A 22943-nucleotide genomic window follows, 5' to 3' on the forward strand; every position below is an offset into this window, starting at 1 on the left:
GTTCTGCCTTCGGAGAAGATGAGCCAGCCCTCAAGGAGGTGATTATGTAATTTGCTAGCAATTCATGTCCCTCCCGGCGTGACGCTGCGCGCTGACGTCACGGGGCTGTAATGGTGGTGTGCCTCGAGATTTTTTTCATGAAACAAGTGTGCCTTTGCCCAAAAAAGGTTGGGAAACACTGCCCTAAGCTACTGAAGGCAATGGGGCCCTTTATATGTCCAGCTGTCCTTTGTCAACAACAAATTGTCGCTGTTTTCTGTGTGGAATATATGCTATATGGTAATTTATGGACCTAATAGGTACCTAAAGCCATTTGCACATGCAGAATGTAGGCACCCTATATATAGAAATGAGCAAACCAGTGATATTTTAGGGAACAGGTTAGCAGGCGGGGACCATTACTTATATCACAGGAGCCTACACAACACAAATCACTGTTGCTGTATGTAGGTTGTTTTTTTTTAATCTTATAGTTTGGAAACATACATCCCGTTTCCCCCCCTTAATTTTTTTTTTGGGGGGGGGGCCAAGAGAGTGAGGCCCTAAGCTATAGCTTGTTTAGCTTATTCGTAAATCCAGCAATGACTTGACTTGACTAAACCTCTGGCAGAAGTTTTTTTTAAAAATTAGTTTTTGTTAAGGGTTTTCTGTGCGTGTGTTACAAAACAGATAAAAGGTACCTCTATCAATTCGTAAGAGTCTTTTTTCACAGTTTGTTTACATTGAGCGAGAGACATTTTTTTTGGTCACAGACACCTCGCCTCCCTCGGGAGGTTGTGAAATCTCCTTCCCTGGAGGTTTTCCTAAGCAGCGCTTTAGCTGAGATTCCTGCATGGGAGAGGGATACGGGGTTGGACTAGATGACCCTTGGGGTTCCCTTCAGACTCTGCGGCTCAAGCACCCTCAGGCCGTTGACCAGCTGCAAACCCTCCGGATGGGGCTGAGCTGCGAAAGTTGGGAGAAAGAGAAGTAACCGCGCGGTGGAAAGGGCGAGCGCAGACACCGGCGCTGCGCCTTCTTCCCTCGACGGCGCCTCCGTCCGCTGCCCGAGGCAGAAGCGAGGGAGGGAGAAGCAGCCACGTCACTGCCTCCTCCTCCTCCTCCCTCTTTCCCCTTCCCTCCTTCCTTTCTCCCCCTCCGTTGCTGCGGGAAGCAGCGAGGGAGCTGCAAAAAGTCAGTCAGACAGAGGAAGGCGGTCTAGCGCTTAGCCCCTCCTGCCTTCTGCGTCGGGCGCTCTGGGAAACTTTTGGCGACTTCTGCCTTTCTAGCAAGAGGGGTGGAGATATTGACCGGACTGGGCAGTCTTGGGTCATCCCTGGGAGGGTAGGAGGGTTTCAGCCTTTTAGAAAAGTCACGTCAGAATGCAGCCCGGCCCTGCGCTCGCGTTTACTTGCGAGTCAGCGGGACTCGCCCCCTAGTAAGCGTGCATTATTAGGAGAGCGGGACAGGACGGGGTTTGCGCTGCAAATCCTATACGCGTGTCTGCTCAGCAGGGAGCCCCATTGAGTTCACACGAACTTGCCCTCAGGTAAGTGTGTCTAAGGGCTGCACTGCTGTTCTGTCAGCCGGTGCCGGGGATGAAAGTGGACCGAAAAGAAGACTCACCCAGACTGTTTCAGGAGACATTTATCGGTGAGTCAGGGATGGTCAGCTGGCCGGGTAAATTCAGAAGTCGGGTGTGGTAGTACTGATGGCTAGACTCACAAAATCTTTACCATGTGGCTGCAGTCTTGGCAGTGTAAGAATTGACCCAGGAGGAGAATCCAGTGCTTGGTAGTGTGTTGGGGTTTAAGAAAAATAATAAAATAAAATAACTTTTGTCAGGGGGAGTAGGGTTGTCATTCTTCATCTGTACGTGCTGATTTGCAAATTTTAAAAATATTTCCTTGTTGAGTATCTAGAAGATGCAGAGCCCTGAAGACTGTGCATTAAAAAACCCTGGCCATGTTGCGAACATAAAGAGCTGGCTAGCTGAAGCAGCCGGACAATCTTGGAACAGTTCATGGCTAAGTGGAATGGGAGAATGGAGGCCGACCTGTGGCTATAGGGCTGGCACAGAGCTTTAAAGCTGCAGTTGCAGGTCTTGGCATAAATACTGAGGATGGGTGAATGCCTGGCATTTTGGTGTAACCTTTGAGTAAGGCAGTAACTTCCATCAAGAAGAGACGGGGTTGAGGAAGGCGCTATGGGGACTGCTTCATCGTTGGTGAACCCCATCGGCACGGTCGGGGAGGTGATTGAAGACACTTACGAGGGAGGTGGTGGCGAAGCTTGCGAGATCCCCGTGGAGGTGAAGCCCAAAGCCCGCCTCCTGCGCAGCTCCTTCCGCCGTGTAGGGACGTCGCGGCCTGGAGGCCTCATCGGAGCCAGCTTCAAGTCCACAGCGTCCGTACAGGAGCTGGAATGCATGGCAGAGTACGAGCGCCTGAAAAAGGAATACGAGATCTTCCGCATCAGCAAGAACAACGAGGTGGCCTCTATGATGAAAAAGGAGAACAAGCTGGATAAGGAGAACAAGAGACTTCGGGCAGAGCTACAGGTAACTTGAAAGGCTGGGGCAGCCATCTTGGGCTAGCAAAAAGAGGCATAGGTTTACAAGACCAAACATAATAAAACAACAACAACAACACCGCTTTGGAATTGGAGAGCAGCTTCTTGCAAGCTGCCAATTTTTCTATTCTGACACTTAGACGTTAACAGTCAAAACCATTGCTTAGCTGTAATTTTTCATCCGAGGGAGAACTCTCTCTCTTTCTCAATAACACCGGTCTTTTTTTAGGCACTTCAGAAAACCTATCAAAAGATACTCCGGGAGAAAGAAAGTGCTCTAGAAGCCAAATATCAAGCCATGGAGAGAGCAGCTACATTTGAACACGACCGGGACAAAGTTAAGAGGCAGTTCAAGGTAAATCGCTCCTTCTAGCAGCCAATTCAGGTGCTGAGTGCCGGTAGCTTTTGAAACCAGGACTGGCCGCTGCGAAACAAAAAGGAGGTATCAATATGCTTTGGGAATATTCAAGGGGAGACCTCCCTGCAACTCGGTGGGCACTGAACATGTATGCTGAGTGTCTGTTAATGGGAGAAAACACAAAAGTAGAGGAAGGAATCAAATGGAGCATTTTGAAGAAGGAAAAGTGGCCGAAACCCTAAACAGGGCCACTCCACACTGCAAGATTTTGTTGCAGTTCCCATTTGTGTCTACTTATTTTCCTTCTGCCTTTCACATTGCGTCGTGGTGGGGGCTGAGGGTCCTGTTGCTTGTACAACGGACTGTCCCAGCTGGTGTTAGTTTCATGCCAGAATGAAAGGACTCTCACATACTATTAAGTGGTGTTTTATAACAGCTGTAAATTCTGGCTGGTCGTTAGGTTTATATAGTTAACCTTACTTTTTTATATAGATTTTTAGAGAAACCAAGGAAAATGAAATTCAGGATTTACTGAGGGCTAAGCGGGATCTGGAGGCAAAACTGCAGAGGCTACAGGCCCAAGGCATCCAGGTCTTTGATCCTGAGGAGTCGGATTCAGATGACAGCTGCACGGAGGTTACCGGTAAGAATTTTAACCTGCAGCTTTTGCCAGTAATTTTGGCAGTAATCCTCACGTGCACCACTGCCAAAAGATGCTATTTGACCCCCAAATGTAATGTTGCACCCCACCCCAAACTCCTAGCGGTGCAAGATTCCGTGGGTCTTAGGCGCTTCCCCAGTGTTCATGTTTCCTTTTGGAAACGAGGCACAGCAGAGACTGCGGTGTCTTTATGATATAAAGTTTTATCTACACATATATACAACCTGAGCCTATGATGAAGGGGTTGCAGCATTAACACTCCAAAAAGGTCTTGATTTTCCTACAGTTGCAGTGTTGGATTCAAACAGAAATCAAACAATTGCTCTCAAATACTGTTCTGACTCTCCAGCTTACTGATTTAATTCTTGGTCACATCACTGCAACTCAACTCCTAAACTCAGGCTTTGTCCTTCTAACTATTTGCCATCTCACACTGAGCGTCTTTCCTTTGTTTCCCTTAATGGCCAAACACCCAAGATATTATATCAACACCAGAAGCTAGCCTGGGTTATACAATGATAATAATCTGATTAAAAAAATTCCTTCCAGTAGCACCTTAAAGACCAACTAAGTTAGTTCTTGGTATGAGCTTTCGTGTGCATGCACACTTCTTCAGATACACTGAAACAGAAGTTGCCAGATCCTTCTATATAGTGAGAAGGTGGGGAGGGGTATTACTCAGAAGGGTGGTGGGAATGGGAGATTGGCAGATAGCTGAGATGAGCCTGTTGACGACTCTTAACGACTGTAATAGGTCTTACAGGAAAAGGCAAGGGGTGAGAAGGTGAGAAATGGCTTAGTCATGTATAATGAGATAAGAATCCAATGTCTTTGTTCAGACCAGGTCTCTCCATGGTTTTAAGTTTGGTAATGAGTTGCAATTCAGCAGCTTCTCTTTCCAGTCTATTTCTGAAATTCCTTTGTAGTAAAACAGCTACTTTGAGATCTTGTATAGAATGTCCTGGGAGATTGAAGTGTTCTACTGGTTTCTCTGTTTTGTGATTCTTGATGTCAGATTTATGTCCGTTTATTCTTTGGCGTAAGGTTTGGCCTGTTTGTCCAATATAGAGAGCTGAAGGACACTGTTGGCATTTGATGGCATACACAATGTTAGACGATGAGCAATTAAATAGTCCCGAGATGGTATGTGTGATGTTGTTGGGGCCAGTAATGGTGTTGTCCGGGTGTATGTGGCAGCAAAGTTGGCATCTGGGTTTATTGCAGGCTCTGGTGCCAGTGTCCGTGTTAAGTCTGGTTGTAGTATTATTGTGGGTTAGGAGTTGTTTAAGATTGGGTGGCTGTCTGTAGGCAATGAAAGGTCTTCCTCCCAGAGCTTGAGAAAGAGAACTGTCATTGTCCAGGAGAGGTTGTAGATCTCTGATGATTCGTTGTACTGTTTTAACTTGGGAGCTGTATGTGATGACTAGAGGTGTTCTGTTATTTTCTTTTTTGGGTCTGTCTTGCAGCAAGTTCTCTCTGGGTATCAGTCTGGCTCTGTTGATCTGTTGTCTAACTTCATCTGCTGGGTATTTTAGTTCTGAAAAGGTTTGCTGTAGATCTCTTAGGTGAGAGTCTCTGTCTGTAGAATTGGAACAGATGCGGCTGTAACGTAGTGCCTGGCTATATACAATGGACTGTTTGTATATACTTCTGTTTCAGTGTATCTGAAGAAGTGTGCATGCACACGAAAGCTCATACCAAGAACTAACTTAGTTGGTCTTTAAGGTGCTACTGGAAGGATTTTTTTTATTTTGACTATGGCAGACCAACACGGCTACCTATCTGCAAAATAATCTGATTGTGTTTTAAGCTGTTGTTTTATGTTACCTAATTTGATCATTCATCATTTGATTTATGTTATGCTGATTAAATTGTTGCATGTCGCCTAAATGACTAGGCAATTGATGACCAGTCTATGTAAACAATAGGTATCCACCAGTAAATGCTTGTTTCATTTTTAAGCCACTGGAGCTCAGACCGAGTATTGGACTGGCGGAGCTTTGGGAAGTGAGCCTTCCATGGGCAGCATGATACAGCTGCAGCAGTCCTTCCGAGGCCCTGAGTTTGCCCATAGCTCCATAGATGTGGAAGGGCCATTTGCAAATGTCAACAGAGGTAAGGGCTTGGTTCTCTCTGAAGCAAGGGTGATTAAAATTTTAAAAGACCTGAGACAAAATCTTGCAGTGTTGTATCACTTCAAGACAAACTGTGGCTGAAATGCGGAGTCGACCTGCAGAACAATTCATCTTTTCATCAGTGTTTTAGTTATATCATGTACCGGCACAAATTCCAGCTTCTTTGCAGATGACCTGTAGTGGCAATTGAGGTTTAAACTGGTGAAATAACGATTGATTGATTGATTGATTGATTGATTGATTGAATGAATGAATCTTCCCTCCCTATCCTGAAATGGGTGTTGTGTTGTGTTGTTGTGGTTGTTAGAAGCATCACTTTTCAAATTCAGAAGTCATATGTGTGTCTCTCTTTGTGTGAAGCCACCCAAAGGGACTTCTTTTCTTTTTAAAGAGAGCACTACGGCACACGTACTTGGTAGCACAGGATATTTTCATTCGCTGCTTCGAAACGTGACATTCAGTTTAAAGAAATATTGATGAATGAGCATCATTTTGTGGACCTTAAGTTCCAGCCTGGCAACATTGACAGGCCAGGCCAATTGCATACCGTCCCCTGTGGCTGTTGGAAGAGCTTGGTGGGAGGGATGGACTGGCTGGGCTGCATTAAGCTGATTGGTGGTTTTGAATCGGCTAACAATGTGTTTGTGTGTGTTGTCTTTTCTTACGTTTGCAGATGACTGGGATGCAGCTGTCGCTAGTTTGCTGCAAGTCACTCCCTTGTTTTCCCACTCTTTGTGGAGCAATACAGTTAGGGTGTATCTCATCAGTACGGAAGAGACTCAGCACGAAGTAGACATCTTCATACAGGTGAGAAAAATGCGTGCAGGATATACTAGTGATTTTCTACACTTTTCTGTGTTCTGTTGTCACAACACTTTGCAATCTGCTTCACATGGACAATAAACCGTATCCAGATTTCACAGTTTTCGAAACAGGGAACATTGCCCAGTTAGTAAAGCCTGTGTTTTGTATTGATAAGATTTCTAGGTTACTGCTTGCCATTTTCTAGTTTAAAAGTAATTTTGAGTCATATTGCTGAGCAAGGTGTCTGCCTCAAGGTATAGAGAACTGCTACCCACCAGAGCAGACAGTATAAGCCTTAAATATATTACTTGGCTCATAAATAATGTGGCTTTTTTCTGTCATATGGAGCGGAATTTTCTGAATTTATGTTGCCTTGGTGACCTGGTGTGTGACACAATGAATCACTTCAGTGCAAAGAGTGTATTATTCTGGCTGTGTGACACAGCAACTTTATTTTGAATTTTGGTTTGATCAGAATGTAACTTCCACCCACCTGGTTGTAGTCCACACTGTCATTTATTTACCTATCTACCAACAAAATCTCAGTATAATGTACAGCAACTGGATAAGTGTTTTATTATAGTTATGCTTAGCTTGAAATGCCCCTGGGCTTTTGCAAACCTTTTTGAGAAAGGGAAGTTCAAACCCCTCCAAACCAGAACTGCTGCCTTCAGTTTGAACCTACCTGAGCACTAAAATCAATGTTGAAATCTGGATTCTGCGACCATTGGAGGTGAAATGGGTGGGAGGTCCAGTGTTGTGGAACACTCTTCCAACAGGGGTCCGTCCGACACCATTGCTACCCATGTTTCTTGGAGCAATGAAAATACGTCTGTTCTAGTTAGCTTTTGGGTCTTACGTCAACTGATTTGAAACTCTTCTATTTTCAGCTGTGCGTGAAATTGTGCTGTGATCTTGGATATTATTCTTGTGCTGGTATAATATATTATTTTGGTCTTTCAGTACTATCTTTGCTCGGTTGTGTGGACCAGTTTGAGTATCCTTGTATAGAAAAGCGAGTTATAAATTATTGTAAGTAAATAAATCTGAGAAACGAAAGAACGGGACTGTCTCTAGGCATGTCCTTGGCATCATCCAGAGCGTCTTGTAGCTAACTGGAGAGAAAATAAATCGATTTAGGAAGGAAGGTGGTTTCCAGCATGTCAGGCTTACAACCCACTACTAGTAATCATTTATGAATGACTGTGGCTGAGAGTAGACTTAATGGTTAACAGTGATTACTGCTAGCCAGAGTTTCTTGTGTTAACCCAGCGAAACAATGGCTTAGCTTGCTCAATCTTGTTTTTTGTGATGGCAATTTAGCGCCCATAACAAAACCCACATTTTCCTCTTAACTTTCAGAAATACTCTCCCAAACTTCGGAAATATTGTGAAACAATGGAATACTTCTTCCAAGCTGTCCATTTTCCAGTAGAAACCGAAAGTACTTTCCAGGCTGTGAGAAAATGGGAAATTGAGAAAAGCTCTTTAGCCATTTTGTTCTTGCATCTAAATTTGCCAAGGTGAGTTAGCAGCTTAGGAAACCGTTAAACAGAAACAGGCAAGTACATCAGTCAAAGTGGACTATGTCACTAAGATGTTCCTGGGTATATGGAATATATTTTCAATCAGTTTTATTTTTAAATACTTGAATACAGAACCTGCCTTAAACCAGATTTAAAAAACTCAACTTGTCTCAACACCACAGGTTTTCTAACATATTCCAATTGAAGTACGCTTACTTTATTCAAATGTATACACCAGAATTCTTCCTAGGAAGAATACTAAGAGCGCAATGTCTAATGCCTACTTACTGTGTTTAATGGGGTTTATAGGATTGCAGCCTAAGGGTACTTTCCCTTAAAAGACCCATTTGGTTTTATTTATTTTTGTTTCTTTCTTTACAACTCTGAATCTCAGTACGTTTTTGCCCTCAGTTTTTTAAAGGCATGTTGCTTGTTTTGTGATAAAAAGGCTTGTCCCTTTTTGACTGGAGCCTTTTGTAGAAAAAAGTGCACCCTTGCGGCTGATGTTGATGAAAACTGTGTGCTACAGCAGAATAGTATATAGCACAAAAATGCTGGCTTTTCAATCTAGCTGCCTGCTGGATGAGTGTGAAGAAGCCTTCTTGAAAAACCCTGAAGGGAAGCCCCGGCTTATTTGTCACCGACTGGAAGATGGACAAGTCGGTTCGGATTCTGTGCAGCGATTAGTTGAGCAAGTTCGTTATGTGAACAAAACAAAGGTAATCAGAATGTGCTGAAGGTTGGTACGTTTATCAGTTTTCTTATTTTGTAACCGTTTGTAGAAGCTGGTGTTAACATAATTTGTATGTGACGCCTTAAATAATTTTTTTTTTTTTTAGGATAGTGCATGCAGGAAGATAATGGAATAGCACACATTCAGGCAATTGAATGCAACCTGATCGTGCAATCCCAAATCAATTTTGCTTCCCAGATAGTTGTTTACTGTCACGCTGCAATAGTTGTTTCTGTCTTTAATATAAATATCTAGTGGAAAAAAGGTTGAGGTTTCCCAAAAGAGATATTGCTTCTAAGATTGCTGTGATAGTAATATTATTCACCTTGAACCTTAATGAGGAAGGATTTTTATTTTTATTTTTTTGGCCTTTAAAATGTGCTTTTGTTTATGTAGTTCACTTCTGAAAAAAATGTTCTGTCCTTAAAATTAATTTGATTCAAAGAATGAAGATACTTCGAATTACTCTTCCCTACTAACATTCATGTTTGTCTTCTGTCATTCCTGCTCTTTGTACTACTGAGTTTGGCTATGATTGGGTGGTTATTGCATATTGGTGCAAATTTTAAATACAGCCCTTCATCCAAATACGCAGCTTGGCCTGATGATCCACACCCTTTGAAAAGCAACAACCCCGTTTAATTCTTTTTGTGATATTTAATTTTAAAATGTAAATAAGTTTGTGTATGTAACAAAGTAATTTTTAAAAGGAAAAGAGTAGCTCATCTAGGCTTCCTATGGAATCAGGAGATTGAATTATTGTTGCCTAGGAGAGTAGTATGCTGAACTGACTTTCTGTTTTTTTAAAGTGTGCAAATCTTTTCTGAATAAGATGTCCCAGGTCTGTAAAAACAACTTACTTCTATCTGGAGACGTAGTCTTTTCAGAATCATTTCTCTCTCCTCCTACCCCAGATCATCAGCCATATGGGAGGAGAAGAGGAAGGAGCCCGTGAAGTCTATAATTATGTGGAAAAGACCATAAAACAGGTATTTCCCCAAAGGCCAGTTGTCTGGTGGAAAAGCAGTGTATAAATGCTGTGATTTTTTTTAAAGGAATACAGTGGTGCCTTGCAAGACGAAAAGAATCCGTTCTGTGATTCTCTTCGTCTAGCGGTTTTTTCGTCTTGCGAAGCAAGCCCATTGACGGATTAGAGGATTAGCGCTATTAGCAGCTTTTAGCGGCTTATCTGCTGATCGGATCAGCTGATAAGTGGCTTAGCGGCTTAGAAAAAGGGGGGGGGAAAAACCATCAGGAACTCGCAAGACATTGTCGTCTTGCGAAGCAAGCCCAGAGGAAATTCGTTTTGCGAAGCACCTCCAAAACGGAAAACTCTTTCATCTAGCGAGTTTTCCGTCTTGCGAGGCATTCGTCTTGCGGGGCACCACTGTAAATAAACATGGGGTTCTTGACTTTCGTTTGCATAAATTGGGGTTGCTTCACACATTGCATTATTATATGCATATCTAAAGTATATTTTAAAGGATCTTATTTAAAGCCAGAGGGGGGAAGCCAAAAGCAATTTGGCTTCAGCTTTAAAACTAATTGCAGGTTTAGGTAATATGCAAACTTCAGGAAACTGTGGGTTGCTTTAACTATGGTTGGTGAGAACAAGCAAAGATCTGAAATTATGATTTGACCCCGGCTTGTTCTCAATAACCACCCTGAAATTGTAAAGAAGAAGAAAGGTAAATGACCCCTGGACTGTTAAGTCCAGTCAAAGGTGACTATGGGGTTGCGGCGCTCATCTCACTTTCAGGCCGAGGGAGCTGGTGCTTGTCCACAGACAGCTTTCCAGGTCTTGTGGCCAGCATGACTTAAACTGATTCTGGCGCAACGGGACACCGTGACGGAAACCAGAGCACACGGAAATGCTGTTTACCTTACCGTCACAGCAGTACCTATTTATCTACTTGCACTGGCATGCTTTTGAACTGCTAGGTTGGCAGGAGCTGGGACAGAGCAATGGGAGATTTAAGCCCCTGCACCTCCTTCTTTAGGGACGCGGGTGGTGCTGTGGGTTAAACCACAGAGCCTAGGACTTGCCGATCAGAAGGTCAGCGGTTCGAATCCCCACTACGGGGTGAGCTCCCGTTGCTCGGTCCCTGCTCCTGCCAACCTAGCAGTTCGAAAGCACATCAAGTGCGAGTAGATAAATAGGTACTGCTATGGCGTTTCCGTGCGCTGCTCTGGTTCACCAGAAGCGGCTTAGTCATGCTGGCCACATGACCCGGAAGCTGTATGCCAGCTCCCTCGACCAGTAAAGCGAGATGAGCACCGCATCCCCAGAGTCGGTCACGACTGGACCTAATGGTCAGGGGTCCCTTTACCTTTACTTTACCTCCTTCTTTGGACACTGACCACTTTATAGACAAGAGTCACTCACTGCTTCTTCATAGGATTTGTTTTTCTGCTAACATAGGATATACTGGGCTGTGAAATTACACAACTGGAAAGGAAGGGCGCAACAGACAGTGCTGAGCCTTCCATTCCCGAAGAGGAAATTTTTGGAGACGTGCTGTGGGATGCTCACGATGAACAAGAACAGATGGAGGCATTCCAGCAGGCGTCCAGTTCAACTTCTGAGCTTGGATTTGAGAAAGTAAGTTTGTGCCCTATTTTAAGGCACACAATAAGTGTTTGTGTCTGTTTTCCTTCACTTGCAGCAGGGCTGCCACTCTTGCAGGAAGAGTGGGGTTTGCAAACATCCCCGGAGGCTTTCAGTCTTCAGGCTGAAGGAGGCCATATGTCTCAGGCAGACGATTCGGTTGGTTCTGGGACAATTGCCAAATGTGCCTATACCAAGGAGGAAATGTAATGATCATATTCCAGCTGGCTGTATGCTTCCTTTCTGTTGAAGTAACAAGTACAGTGGTACCTCGGGTTACATACGCTTCTTAATTCGTTCTGGAGGTCCGTTCTTAACCTGAAACTGTTCTTAACCTGAGGTACCACTTTAGCTAATGGGGCCTCCTGCTGCTGCCGCGCGATTTCTATTCTCATCCTGAAGCAAAGTTCTTAACCCAAGGTACTATTTCCAGGTTAGCGGAGTCTGTAACCTGAAGCGTATGTAACCTGAAGCATCTGTAACCCGAGGTACCACTGTACTCACGTTAGAAATGTAGCTCACGGAATAGTGGTGCTCCTAGAGTTCAAAAAGTCATACATTGGAAGAAATTGTTTCATGCTAAGTGAATTTAAGAGTTTTGCGGATGTATCTTTTCTATCACATTTATATAAATCTATGTTGGAAGGATTGCATCTGTTTATGGGTATGTTGAATTTCAGTATATTGGCTGTAAGAGGCGATTCTGCATTTTGGTGGGGAAAGGGGCCTAGGCTAAAAGCAAAGCGGTCCCTCCAGAATTTTGAAGAATCATACTAAATCTTTTAGTTATAAGAGCATGTGCTATGACACTTTCAATGACATGATGCTGAGAGACCCCCTAATTGAATATCTGGATTTTTTTTTAAAAAAAGGGCAAAGGGATCCAGACATTCAAGTCTACTTGTGAAATATTTACCGTATTTTTCGCTCTATAACATGCACCCGACCATAACACGCACGTAGTTTTTAGAGGAGGAAAATCCGTAGGCATGCCACCCGTAGGCATTTCCTCCATAACACGCACAGACATTTCCCCTTACTTTCTAGGAGGAAAAAAGTGAGTGTTATGGTGCAAAAAATACGGTATGTGGCTTGCATATGATGGTTAGTGGTTTGCTGTGATCATGCCTTGGAGAGCTCTATTGCTCCTCCCACTCATGCATAGAGGAAATAAACAATGATCCCTGGTTCAGACATAAGCATGAAACCAGCGGTCATTACTTGCTAGCCTATTAACCATGTGGTGCATGAGAAAGTAAACTTAGCTCAGCTCTGCCTCCGCTGAGTGATGGTGAGCTAATCTGTGACCAAGACAGTGTCCTTAAGAATACTAATGTGGACACAGCCAATTAAATTCAGCATGACTTACGAGTCAATGTGGTTAGAACTGAGCGTTTGGGGGACCCAAGATGCTGTTATATCTTCTTATTATATCACACAGAGCCTCAAGATGAAGTAGATGCTTAGTTTTTTGAATCACTCTGTTTCTTGACTTAACCCCAGAGCTCTTTGTTACGATGCCTGATTTTCGTTTGCAGTATTACGAACGCCTGAATGACTTGGTGGCAGCCCCAGCGCCAATCCCGCCCCTTCTCGTGTCTGGAGGGCCAGGCTCAGGAAAATCTCTCCTTCTGTCAAAATGGTATAGTCTTTTAAGTGTTTTCCTTCTTTGTTTTTACGAGAGCCAGTGTGGTGTAGTGGTTAAGAGCGGTAGTCTCGTAATCTGGGGAACCGGGTTCAAGTCTCCGCTCCTCCACATGCAGCTGCTGGGTGACCTTGGGCTAGTCACACTTCTCTGAAGTCTCTCAGCCCCACTCACCTCACAGAGTGTTTGTTGTGGGGGAGGAAGGGAAAGGAGAATGTTAGCCGCTTTGAGACTCCTTAAAGGGAGTGAAAGGCGGGATATCAAATCCAAACTCTTCTTCTTCTTCTTCTTCTTCTATGGGTCCCCATAGTTGTACCCAATAAAGTTGCAGGATATAACGGAGAAAGTTCACAAGAGCAGCCTTTCAGAGCTGAACCAGATATGCCAGCCCTAGCGTGACAGCTAAGGGGACGTAATGGGGGTTCAGTTGCCTTGCTTAGAGCAGAGTTAGTGTTTCCTAGGGACCTTCTTTTGCAAAATGGAGTCAAAGCTGGACTCTAGCTCCTGTAGCAGGACAGGGTCTGTTCCTGCTCTGTCTCCTCCTCCTCAGCCTTTCAGTTCTGTGTGGGGTTTTTTTTAACAACCCCACCCCCCGATATTCCGTAGCAAAGATGGGGAAGCCATGATCCTCTGGGTGTTGATTTCCCTGCCTAAATCCCATGGATGCTGCTGAATAAGAAGTCCCAAGTCCACAAAATAGCTCTTGGATAGAAATAAACCTGGCAGATAGAAGGTACTCTGCAAATGTTCAAAAGCACGGTCCTTTTGGAAGCCAAGAGAAACTATTTCTCTTGGAAATAGGACCCTCGTACCTACGGGACTGCCTCTCCTGGTATGCCCCATGGAGGACCTTAAGGTCCATAAATGGCAACACCTTAGAGGTCCCGGGCCCTAAGGAAGTCAGATTAGCCTCAACCAGAGCCAGGGCCTTTTCAACACTGGCTCCGGCCTGGTGGAACGCTCTGCCTCATGAGACCAGGGCCCTGCAAGATCTGATTTCTTTCCGCAGGGCCTGTAGGACAGAGTTGTTCCGCCTGGCCTTTGGCTTGGAGCCAATTTCATTCCCTCCCCCTCTTTCTTTTTTCCTTTCTCCTTCTGTGATGGAACTCCTATTTGGGGACTTCCCTGGCTTTTGACATTTTCATCCCCCCCAAAGTTTTTGATTTGAGTTTCCACGGAAATGAGGCTGTATTTTAATGTTTTAATGTTGTATTTTAATCTTGTTTCAAGTTGTATTTAAATCAGTTTTTTTATATCGGGTGTTAGCTGCACTGAGCCTGGTCTTGGCTGGGGAGGGCGGGGTATAAATAAAATTATTATTATTATTATTATTATTATTATTATTATTATTATTATTATTATTATTATTGTTATGTAACAGGTGGGCAGCCTGTTGCCTTCCGGCTGTTGCTGAACTACAGATCCCATCAACCCCAGCCAGCAAAGCCAATGGTTGGGGATGATGGGATGGTAGTCCAGCAACATTTGGATGGCCACAGGTTCTCTGTCCTGCTTCTATTGTGGCCACGCCCAAGTGTTTTGCCTTTCTGTGGGTCGGAAGGAAATCCCGCACATGCCTAATAACTGCAGGGTCAGGTTTTTGCCATCTTTTTAGTGGTCTCAAAATGGTTGAAGAGCAAATCTGAGGTGGCTGGGAGGTGATCACACAGACCTTCCTCACCCACTGATTAACTACCTCTGTCCTGTTGAGAGAAATCATTCGGCTGATAAGCCCCATAAGCACGAATCCCCTTTGGACAGAGTGGGTTGTCTCCAAATAATATGCTGTACAGACTTTAAGTCCAGACAGCTGGCTGCTTCTGTTTGTCCACTTTCAAAATATGTGTATACACCCCCGGTTCCCTTGCAGCAAGACATGGATGGTCAGAATGGTCAATTTGGCTAATGCCCCCTGAAAGCACAGTGCATTTATAAGTGCTGTCAACAAACTCAGTGGCAGGGCACATGTTGTGCATGCAGAAGGGTCCAGCACCTCAAGCCGGGCTGGGAATGAACCCTGCCTGAGAACTAGTACAGTGGTACCTCGGGTTAAGTACTTAATTTGTTCCAGAGGCCCGTTCTTAACCTGAAACGTAACCTGAAACTGCCAACCTAGCAGTTCGAAAGCACGTCAAAGTGCAAGTAGACAAATAGGTACCACTCCGGCGGGAAGGTAAACGGCATTTCCGTGCGCTGCTCTGGTTCGCCAGAAGCGGCTTAGTCATGCTGGCCACATGACCCGGAAGCTGTATGCCGGCTCCCTCGGCCAATAAAGCAAGAGGAGCGCCACAACCCCAGAGTCGGCCATGACTGGACCTAACGGTCAGGGGTCCCTTTACCTCTACCTCTGGTTACGTACTTAATTCGTTCCGGAGGTCTGTTCTTAACCTGAAACTGTTCTTAACCTGAAGCACCGCTTTAGCTAATGGGGCCTCCTGCTGCTGCCACGCTGTTCTCATCCTGAAGCAAAGTTCTTAACCCGAGGTACTATTTCTGGGTTAGCAGAGTCTGTAACCTGAAGCGTATGTAAGCTGAAGCATATGTAACCCGAGGTACCACTGTACTGGGCTAAACGGACCAATGGTTTCAACTTGGTGCAAAGCATCTTCCTACATTCCTATACTGGTCCCAATATTTCCCGCATACTGATCATCCTTCTCTGCTCATTTTTTTTTACATTTAAATACAGCCGTCTCAAAATATTAAAAACAGTAAAAACAGTAAACTAACATTCCAAAAGATCATTGGCACCATTTAGATGCCGTAATGCAACTTTGAAAATGTATGTTCATGAGAAACCCATCTTCTGCCTTGTTTGTCTCTCCACCTTCTCCCTAGGATTCAGTTGCAACAGAAGCATTCGCCAAATACTCTCATCCTATATCATTTCGTTGGGAAACCTTTGTCTAGCAGTTCAGAGCCTGCGCTGATTCTCAGACGTCTCACTTTAAAGGTATTTCAAAAAAATAAAATAAAGTGAAAACTGGGCAGGGCAGAATCGTCAAAGTCTTTTTAAGGACCTGAATGCCTGTGTGCTAAAGAAAAAGTCAAGAACTATTTTAATGGAATTTGAATTTCTGATTTGACAGTAAGCCATCATATGGTGTACTGTGAACATTCTGATCCCTGGCAAGGAGGTCATTCCCATTTTTTCCTTCCCTGGGCCTTCGGGTCAACACGGGATTGCAGCGAAGCAAAGGTTAGGCTTAGTATGTTGTGGAATCTTGGACCACGGTTAAGGCCTCCCCTTGTTAACCATGGGGCGTAGCCAAGATTTGGCCTATGGTTACAGGTTGTGGTTGAGGAGAAGAGGCCTTAACCATGATCTTGGTTTTGGATGACATGTTAAGCCAAATGCTGGTCTAGCAGGTGTGCTCCATTGACCCCCATAACATGGAGAAGAGCAAAATGGCTGCATTTTCCTTCTTGGGAGCCAGTTAAAGATGGACTTCACATGATATTTGGACGTGAGCAATATCTGCTTTGTCTCAAATGCCATGAAACTGCAAAAACAATCTCTAGGACACTGAAATATATATATATCTTAGGAATACCAGTTAGTTCATAACAAAAAAACAACAACCCTGAGAGTTAATGCACTGAGTAATATGTTTTCCTGGCTATTCCCAGCCATCTGGACAAAGAAGTAGAGACAGGTGGTATTTCGTCTGTTTGAGGCTCCAGGCAAACCCAGTCGGCGTTTTTCAGTTGGCAGCACACTGCACTGCTGCTGAGTTCGTCTCTCTTGATTTAGATACATGCAGTCATATTTTTAGAATAATACCCTAATTCGGGGACCCGAAAGTAGTGTGAAGGCAAAGTGAATCAGTGTCTACTGTTGAAGCTGGGCTGTTCTGGCCTTGTGAGCTGCCTGGGAAGGGAACCATATGCAAGCCATTCTGCGAAGTATAAGTGTAGCAGTTGTTTAAAGATATGACTGTTCTTTTTTTAAAAAAGACGATGGTTCATTATGCTTGGCATTGATTCATACGTGGGTCCTCAGTCCCCTCTCCCTGCCACCCAGGATGTTGTGTGGTTCCTCATATGCTGGGCAATGCCAGGTCAACTACTGGGACAAAAATGGTGATGTAGCACTTATAACGACAGAGATCCCTTCTCCTGAATCTGAGCCAGTAAATCAACATTCTTCTCTACCCATCCACCTATTTTGCATTCTACGGACTATTCAGCCCCACTGGGAAGAAGCAGGTCTACATTCTGGAGAGGTCTACCATCCCATCATATACAGACAAAAGTTTTAATAGGATACCGCTAGGGCTAGGCAAGAGATATAGATATAGATATAGATATAGATATAGATATAGATATAGATATAATGTTGTTGCTGTTTAGTCATTTAGTCGTGTCCGACTCTTCGTGACCCCATGCACAAGAGCACGCCAGGCACTCCTGTCTTCCACTGCCTTCCGCAGTTTGGTCAGACTCATGCTGGTAGCTTCGAGAACACTGTCCAACCATCTCATCCTCTGTCGTCCCCTTCTCCTTGTGCCCTCAATGTTTCCCAACATCAGGGTCTTTTCCAGGGAGTCTTCTCTTCTCTTCTCTTCTCTTCTCTTCTCTTCTCTTCTCTTCTCTTCTCTTCTCTTCTCTTCTCTTCTTTTCTCTTCTCTCTCTCTCTCTCTCTCTCTCTCTCTCTCTCTCTCAATACCCAGATCGAAGTCCATATTGTGATATCGGTTTCATAATTTTTGACCTGGCAGTATATATTGAATCATGGTGTGTGCGTGTGTGTGCTATGCAACAATCACAATGTGAGGGAAACCGCGAAGCCAGCCAATTCTTCTCTCGATCACAAGAGGAGGTGCTGGGGGAAAATCACAATTCAGGAAAAACCGTAAAGCCAGCCAATGCCTCTACATAGCTCCATCATTATTTCAAACATTGTGATATACCGGTAGATCGCAATGTTTAGCTAGTGATTTATCACAATGTTGAAAAGCAGATATTGCCCACCATGACCTATTATGATGCAAGCAACAATTTGTAGCAAATCTATAGGGCTGGGCAGTCAGTGATAGCATAATGTGTCAGCGTCCAATTCTCAGTATTTTATTCTCCTTTCAGGAGAATAAAACCAACCTAATGCTCTTCAATCCTGACACGTCATAAAAGACTATATTTAATTTCAGCATCGTTCACGTATCTCTGGAAAGAATTATTCATCTTCTTATTTTGATAAAATCATTTTAAACAGATGGATACGGTATTTTAATCCGCTTTTTGGTTCTCTTTACAACGAAAATGTAATTAACAAGAAATAGCATGGGGTCATATATTGCCTTTAATTTACTGTTTCTGTGTGTTCCCTGCTGGAAAATTAGGTAAAGCATATTTTACTCACATTTACAATGTTGTAGCTTATGCAGCATTCCTGGTCAGTCTCACCTTTGACACTCGATCCTGTAAAGCTATTAGAAGAATTTCCTCGTTGGCTGGAGAAACTTTCTGCTCACCACCAAGGCGGCATTATAATAATTATTGACTCTATTGATCGGATCCAGGTAACATTTGCAGTATACTTGACTTGATAACAGTACTGAAAAATGAATTTAGAATTGTATTGATTATTGTGCATTAGCTATTTCACCATTCAGCCTTTTCGTTGCTAATGGATGATGCTTATTCGATATTACTGAGGTGGTTTTTAAAAAAAAAGTTTGGGAGTAGTGGGCCTAGAACACAACACTGACACAACACACACAACTCTTGCAACGCATTATGTAGAAGGGGGTGGGGGAAATTATAGATGTTTACTGCATTCCCAGTGGCCACAGATACATAGACTTGGAAAGTGAAAACCATTTCAGGGCCAGATTTAGGGTTAATGAGGCCCTAAGCTACTGAAGCTAATGGAGCCCTTTATATGCCCAACAAATTGTCGCTGTTTTTTGTGTTGGACACAGGTGGCACTGTGGGTTAAACCACAGAGCCTAGGACTTGCCGATCAGAAGGTCGGTGGTTTGAATCCCCGCGACGGGGTGAGCTCCCGTTGCTCGGTCCCTGCTCCTGCCAACCTAGCAGTTCGAAAGCACGTCAAAGTGCAAGTAGATCAATAGGTACCGCTCCAGTGGGAAGGTAAACGGTGTTTCCGCTGCTCTAGTTTGCCGGAAGCGGCTTAGTCATGCTGGCCACATGACCCGGAAGCTGTACGGCGGCTCCCTCGGCCAATAAAGCGAGATGAGCACCGCAACCCCAGAGTCGGCCACGACTGGACCTAATGGTCAGGGGTCCCTTTGCCTTTACCTTTAAACCATTTTAACCATTACCTGAAGGTAATGGAGCCCTTTATATGTCCAGCTGTTCTTTGTCAACAACAAATTGTCGCTGTTTGTTGTGTTGAATATATGCTCTATGGTAATTTATGGACTTAACAGGTATCTAAAGCCATTTGCACATGTTGCCATGCAACCAGTCCATGCAGAATGAGCAAACCGGTGATATTTTAGGGAGCAGGCTAGCAGGCAGGGCCCATTACTTACATTATAGGAGCCTACACGACACAAAACACTGTTGCTGTATGTAGGTTTTATTTTGTTTGTTTTTATCTTACATTTTGGCAATGTACCGTATTTTTTGCCCCATAGGACGCTCCGTCCCATAGGACGCACCTAGTTTTTTGGGGGGGGAAATAAAGGGAAAAAAAATCCCTTTATTTCCCCCCCAAAAGCAGGTCGGGGAAACAGAACCAGGTCGAGGAACAGCGGGATGGCGGCGCTGCGCCTCCTTGCTGTCCCCCGAGCTTGTGGGGCTGGCCGATGTCTGCCCCGCGCGAGGGGCGCTCTGCATCAGGGCGCCCCCCCCTGCGGGGCCGGCAGGCTGCTATCCGCAGCGTGGGGAGCCTTGCCGGGAAGTCCGGCAAGGCTCCCCACGCTGCGGATGTCTGCCTGGTGTGGGGGGCGCTCTGCTTCAGGGCGCCCCACCCGCCGGGCGGCAGGCTGCTATCCGCAGCCTAGACATCCCTGCCGGACCTCCCGTAGGGCTGCCTAGGCTGCGGATCTGTTCCTGAAGCCTGGAGAGCGAGAGGGGTTGGTGCGCACCGACCCCTCTCGCTCTCCAAGCTTCAGCAAAAGCCTGCATTCGCCCCATAGGACGCACCCAGATTTCCCCTTCATTTTTGGAGGGGAAAAAGTGCGTCCTATAGGGCGAAAAATACGGTACATCCAGTTTTTTTCTTTGATTTTTTGGGGGGCCCTCAAGAGAGTGGGGCCCTAAACTAAAGTTTGTTTCACTTATACATAAATCCAGCACTGCACCATTTTTCTGTTGGGGGCTATAGGAAATCCGTGCATTTGTGACTTATGGGGACTGCTGAAAGGGAAAAATCAGGGGTGTAACAGTTGTCCTGCGGTGGGGTGAAATCTGTGTTCTGTTCAGCATGCTTATGAGTTTGAATTCAACTCTTTGTTTCTTAGCAAGCTGAAAAGCATATGAAATGGCTGATTGACCCCCTGCCAGTGAACGTGAGGGTCGTAGTGTCTGTGAATGTTGAAACTTGTCCCCCAGCGTGGAGGTAAGTTTGTTCTGGAGATGCTCAAATGCAATCTGCTTAAACTGTTCAGTTGGCAGGAGTCAGGAGGTGCCTTTAAGTTGTCAACAAAGGGTGTTCTGCAAGAGCCTCTTCAGTCACAAACTTGATGCTCAAACGGCGCTTGCAGCATGACACCCTTTCCCAATACAGTGGTACCTCTAGTTAAGAACTTAATTCGCTCTGGAGGTCTTTTCTTAACCTGAAACTGTTCTCAACCTGAGGTTTTTATTTTTAATTTATTTAATCGTTTTTTCAATACAAACAGCAACCACAAAAAACACATACAAATAAAATCACAATAACACTAATAACACAATTTAACAATTCAGATTTGAGTACTGATATACCTATAACTACACCTTTTTGACAATATTTCCCCACGTCTCCTCCCCCTACTTCCCACCACTGTCCACCTTATTCCTTCCAGATTTCGTCATATTTATCCATTCTTAATTTGCGTTGATATGCAGTTTGTTTGTATGTAGCTGGTCTGTCCATATTATCAATCCATTTACTCAATGGAATCTTTTTGCGGCTCTTCTGATTCATCAAAACAAGTTTTTTTGCTTCTAATATGTCACGGTACATCCATTTTTATTTTTTTTTACCCCTTGTAATCGCCCACATTTCCAGTATATAATTTAGAATTAAATTCAAATCCCCTAAATAACAATTTCTTAACCTGAGCCGCGCCACCGGAGCACGGTTTCTGTTCTCATCCCGAAGCAAAGTTCTTAACCGAGGTACTATTTCTGGGTTAGCGGAGTCTGTAATTTGAAGCGCCTGTAACCTGAGGTACCACTGAATAAGAAATGGGGCAAGAGAGAGATGTAGGGGGAGCCACATTGCATTTTCCTGCTGGGGGAGGGAAGGATTAACTGCACTGAAAGAGGCCTAGGAGATGATTCAGAAAAGGCATGTATGGTCCTGGGACTCTAGCACTTCAGAGTGCAGGTGACAGGCGGCTTGTTCTCGTATCAAAAATGCCATGCATTTTAAAGCTGTCTCATGGGGGGGGAGAAGGCTAGGTTGTGATTCATCCTTGCGTCAAAGCTTTTGTTATATGCAATGTTGTCCCCACATAAACTGCATTCAAATAGGAACCCCTATGCACCCAACCCTGAATTATGAATCATTGGTAGACCCTGGAACTGGAAGGCTAAATTTTCTTTTGTTGTGTTCAGCGTGCCTTACTTTTAGGAAAGTGTGCATAGAATTGGCAGTCTTAATCTGGGCATTTCCATTTCTCAATTTTTCCAGCAACAGAGCAATACTAGAAGCAGGAGGCAACCTGACTGCTTTTCTTTTGATGGTGATGGTTTTATTATTATATGCCACCCATCCGACTGGGTTGCCCCAGCCACTCTGGGCAACTCCCAACAACATATTTAAACACTAAAAACCTCAAACACTAAAAACCTCCCTGTACAGGGCTGCCTTCAGATGTCTTTTAAAGGTCAGGTAGTTGTTTATCTCATTGACATCTGATGGGAGGATGTTCCACAGGGCAGGCTCCACTACCGAGAAGGCCCTCTGGCTGTTTCCCTGAAACTTCACTTCTCGCAGTGAGGGAACGGCCAGAAGGCCCTTGGAGCTGGATCTCAGTGTCTGGGTTGAACAATGGCGGTGGAGACACTCCTTCAGGTGTAGAGGGCGAAAGCCATTTAGGACTTTAAATGTCAGTACCAATGCCTTGAATTGTGCTTGGAAACATAGGGAGCCAATGTAGATCCTTTGGGACTCTATTATATGGTCCCGTCGTCAGCTCCCAGTCACTGGTGTCTAGCTGCCGCCTTCTTGATTAGTTGTAGTTTCTGAGTCACCTTCAGAGGTAGCCCCATGTAGAGTGCATTGCAGTAACCCAAGCAGGAGATAACCAGAGCATGGACCACTTTGGTGAGACAGGGCACAGGCAGGTAGGGTCTCAGCCATCATACCAGATGGAGCTGGTAGTCAGTCTCCCTGGACATACAATTGAACTGTGCCTCCAGTCTTAAGGTAGCTGCAAGCACTTCTGTGGCAGTAGGTAATGCACACTCAACAACAACAATTTAAAAGTCTTAGCGGTGGTGATGGTGGAATGAGTCCATAAAATGTGCGGGCCACTTAGGAAGGTGGTGCTTAGTCTCCCTATCATCAGTGATCATTTGGGCATAATGCAGTACAGTCATACCTTGGGATGAATATGCTTCAGCTTAAATATTTTTGGGTTGCGCTCCATGGTGACCCGGAAGTAACAGAGCGCGTTACTTCTGGGTTTCGCTGCTCGCGCATGCGCAGATACTCAAAATGACGTCACGCGCATGCGCAGAAGCGCCGAAACGCGACCCGCGCACGCACAGTTGCGTCTTACATTCGCTTCAGGATGCGAACG

General features: G+C 44.6%; 1 protein-coding gene across 4 annotated transcripts in view; it reads left to right on the forward strand.

Moving 5' to 3' along the window:
* Positions 1–800: 800 nt before the first annotated feature.
* Positions 801–22943, forward strand: part of NPHP3 (nephrocystin 3) — a 40844-nt gene continuing 18701 nt past the window's right edge. For 2 of the 4 annotated variants that reach the window (XM_081164356.1, XM_081164359.1), the window contains exons 1-13: positions 801–2539; positions 2780–2905; positions 3401–3551; positions 5532–5684; positions 6378–6511; positions 7871–8031; positions 8606–8753; positions 9682–9756; positions 11190–11369; positions 12914–13017; positions 15859–15973; positions 18399–18542; positions 20454–20551. In XM_081164356.1, coding sequence (XP_081020482.1) covers positions 2186–2539; positions 2780–2905; positions 3401–3551; positions 5532–5684; positions 6378–6511; positions 7871–8031; positions 8606–8753; positions 9682–9756; positions 11190–11369; positions 12914–13017; positions 15859–15973; positions 18399–18542; positions 20454–20551 — 1943 coding nt within the window. In that variant the 5' untranslated portion in view covers positions 801–2185. The remainder of the gene's footprint in view (positions 2540–2779; positions 2906–3400; positions 3552–5531; positions 5685–6377; positions 6512–7870; positions 8032–8605; positions 8754–9681; positions 9757–11189; positions 11370–12913; positions 13018–15858; positions 15974–18398; positions 18543–20453; positions 20552–22943) is intronic. The other 2 variants (XM_081164357.1, XM_081164358.1) reach the window with 2 other exon arrangements.

This window comes from Podarcis bocagei (assembly GCF_964188305.1).
Source record: "Podarcis bocagei genome assembly, chromosome: 12".
In the NCBI taxonomy this organism is placed as follows: Eukaryota; Metazoa; Chordata; class Lepidosauria; order Squamata; family Lacertidae; genus Podarcis; species Podarcis bocagei.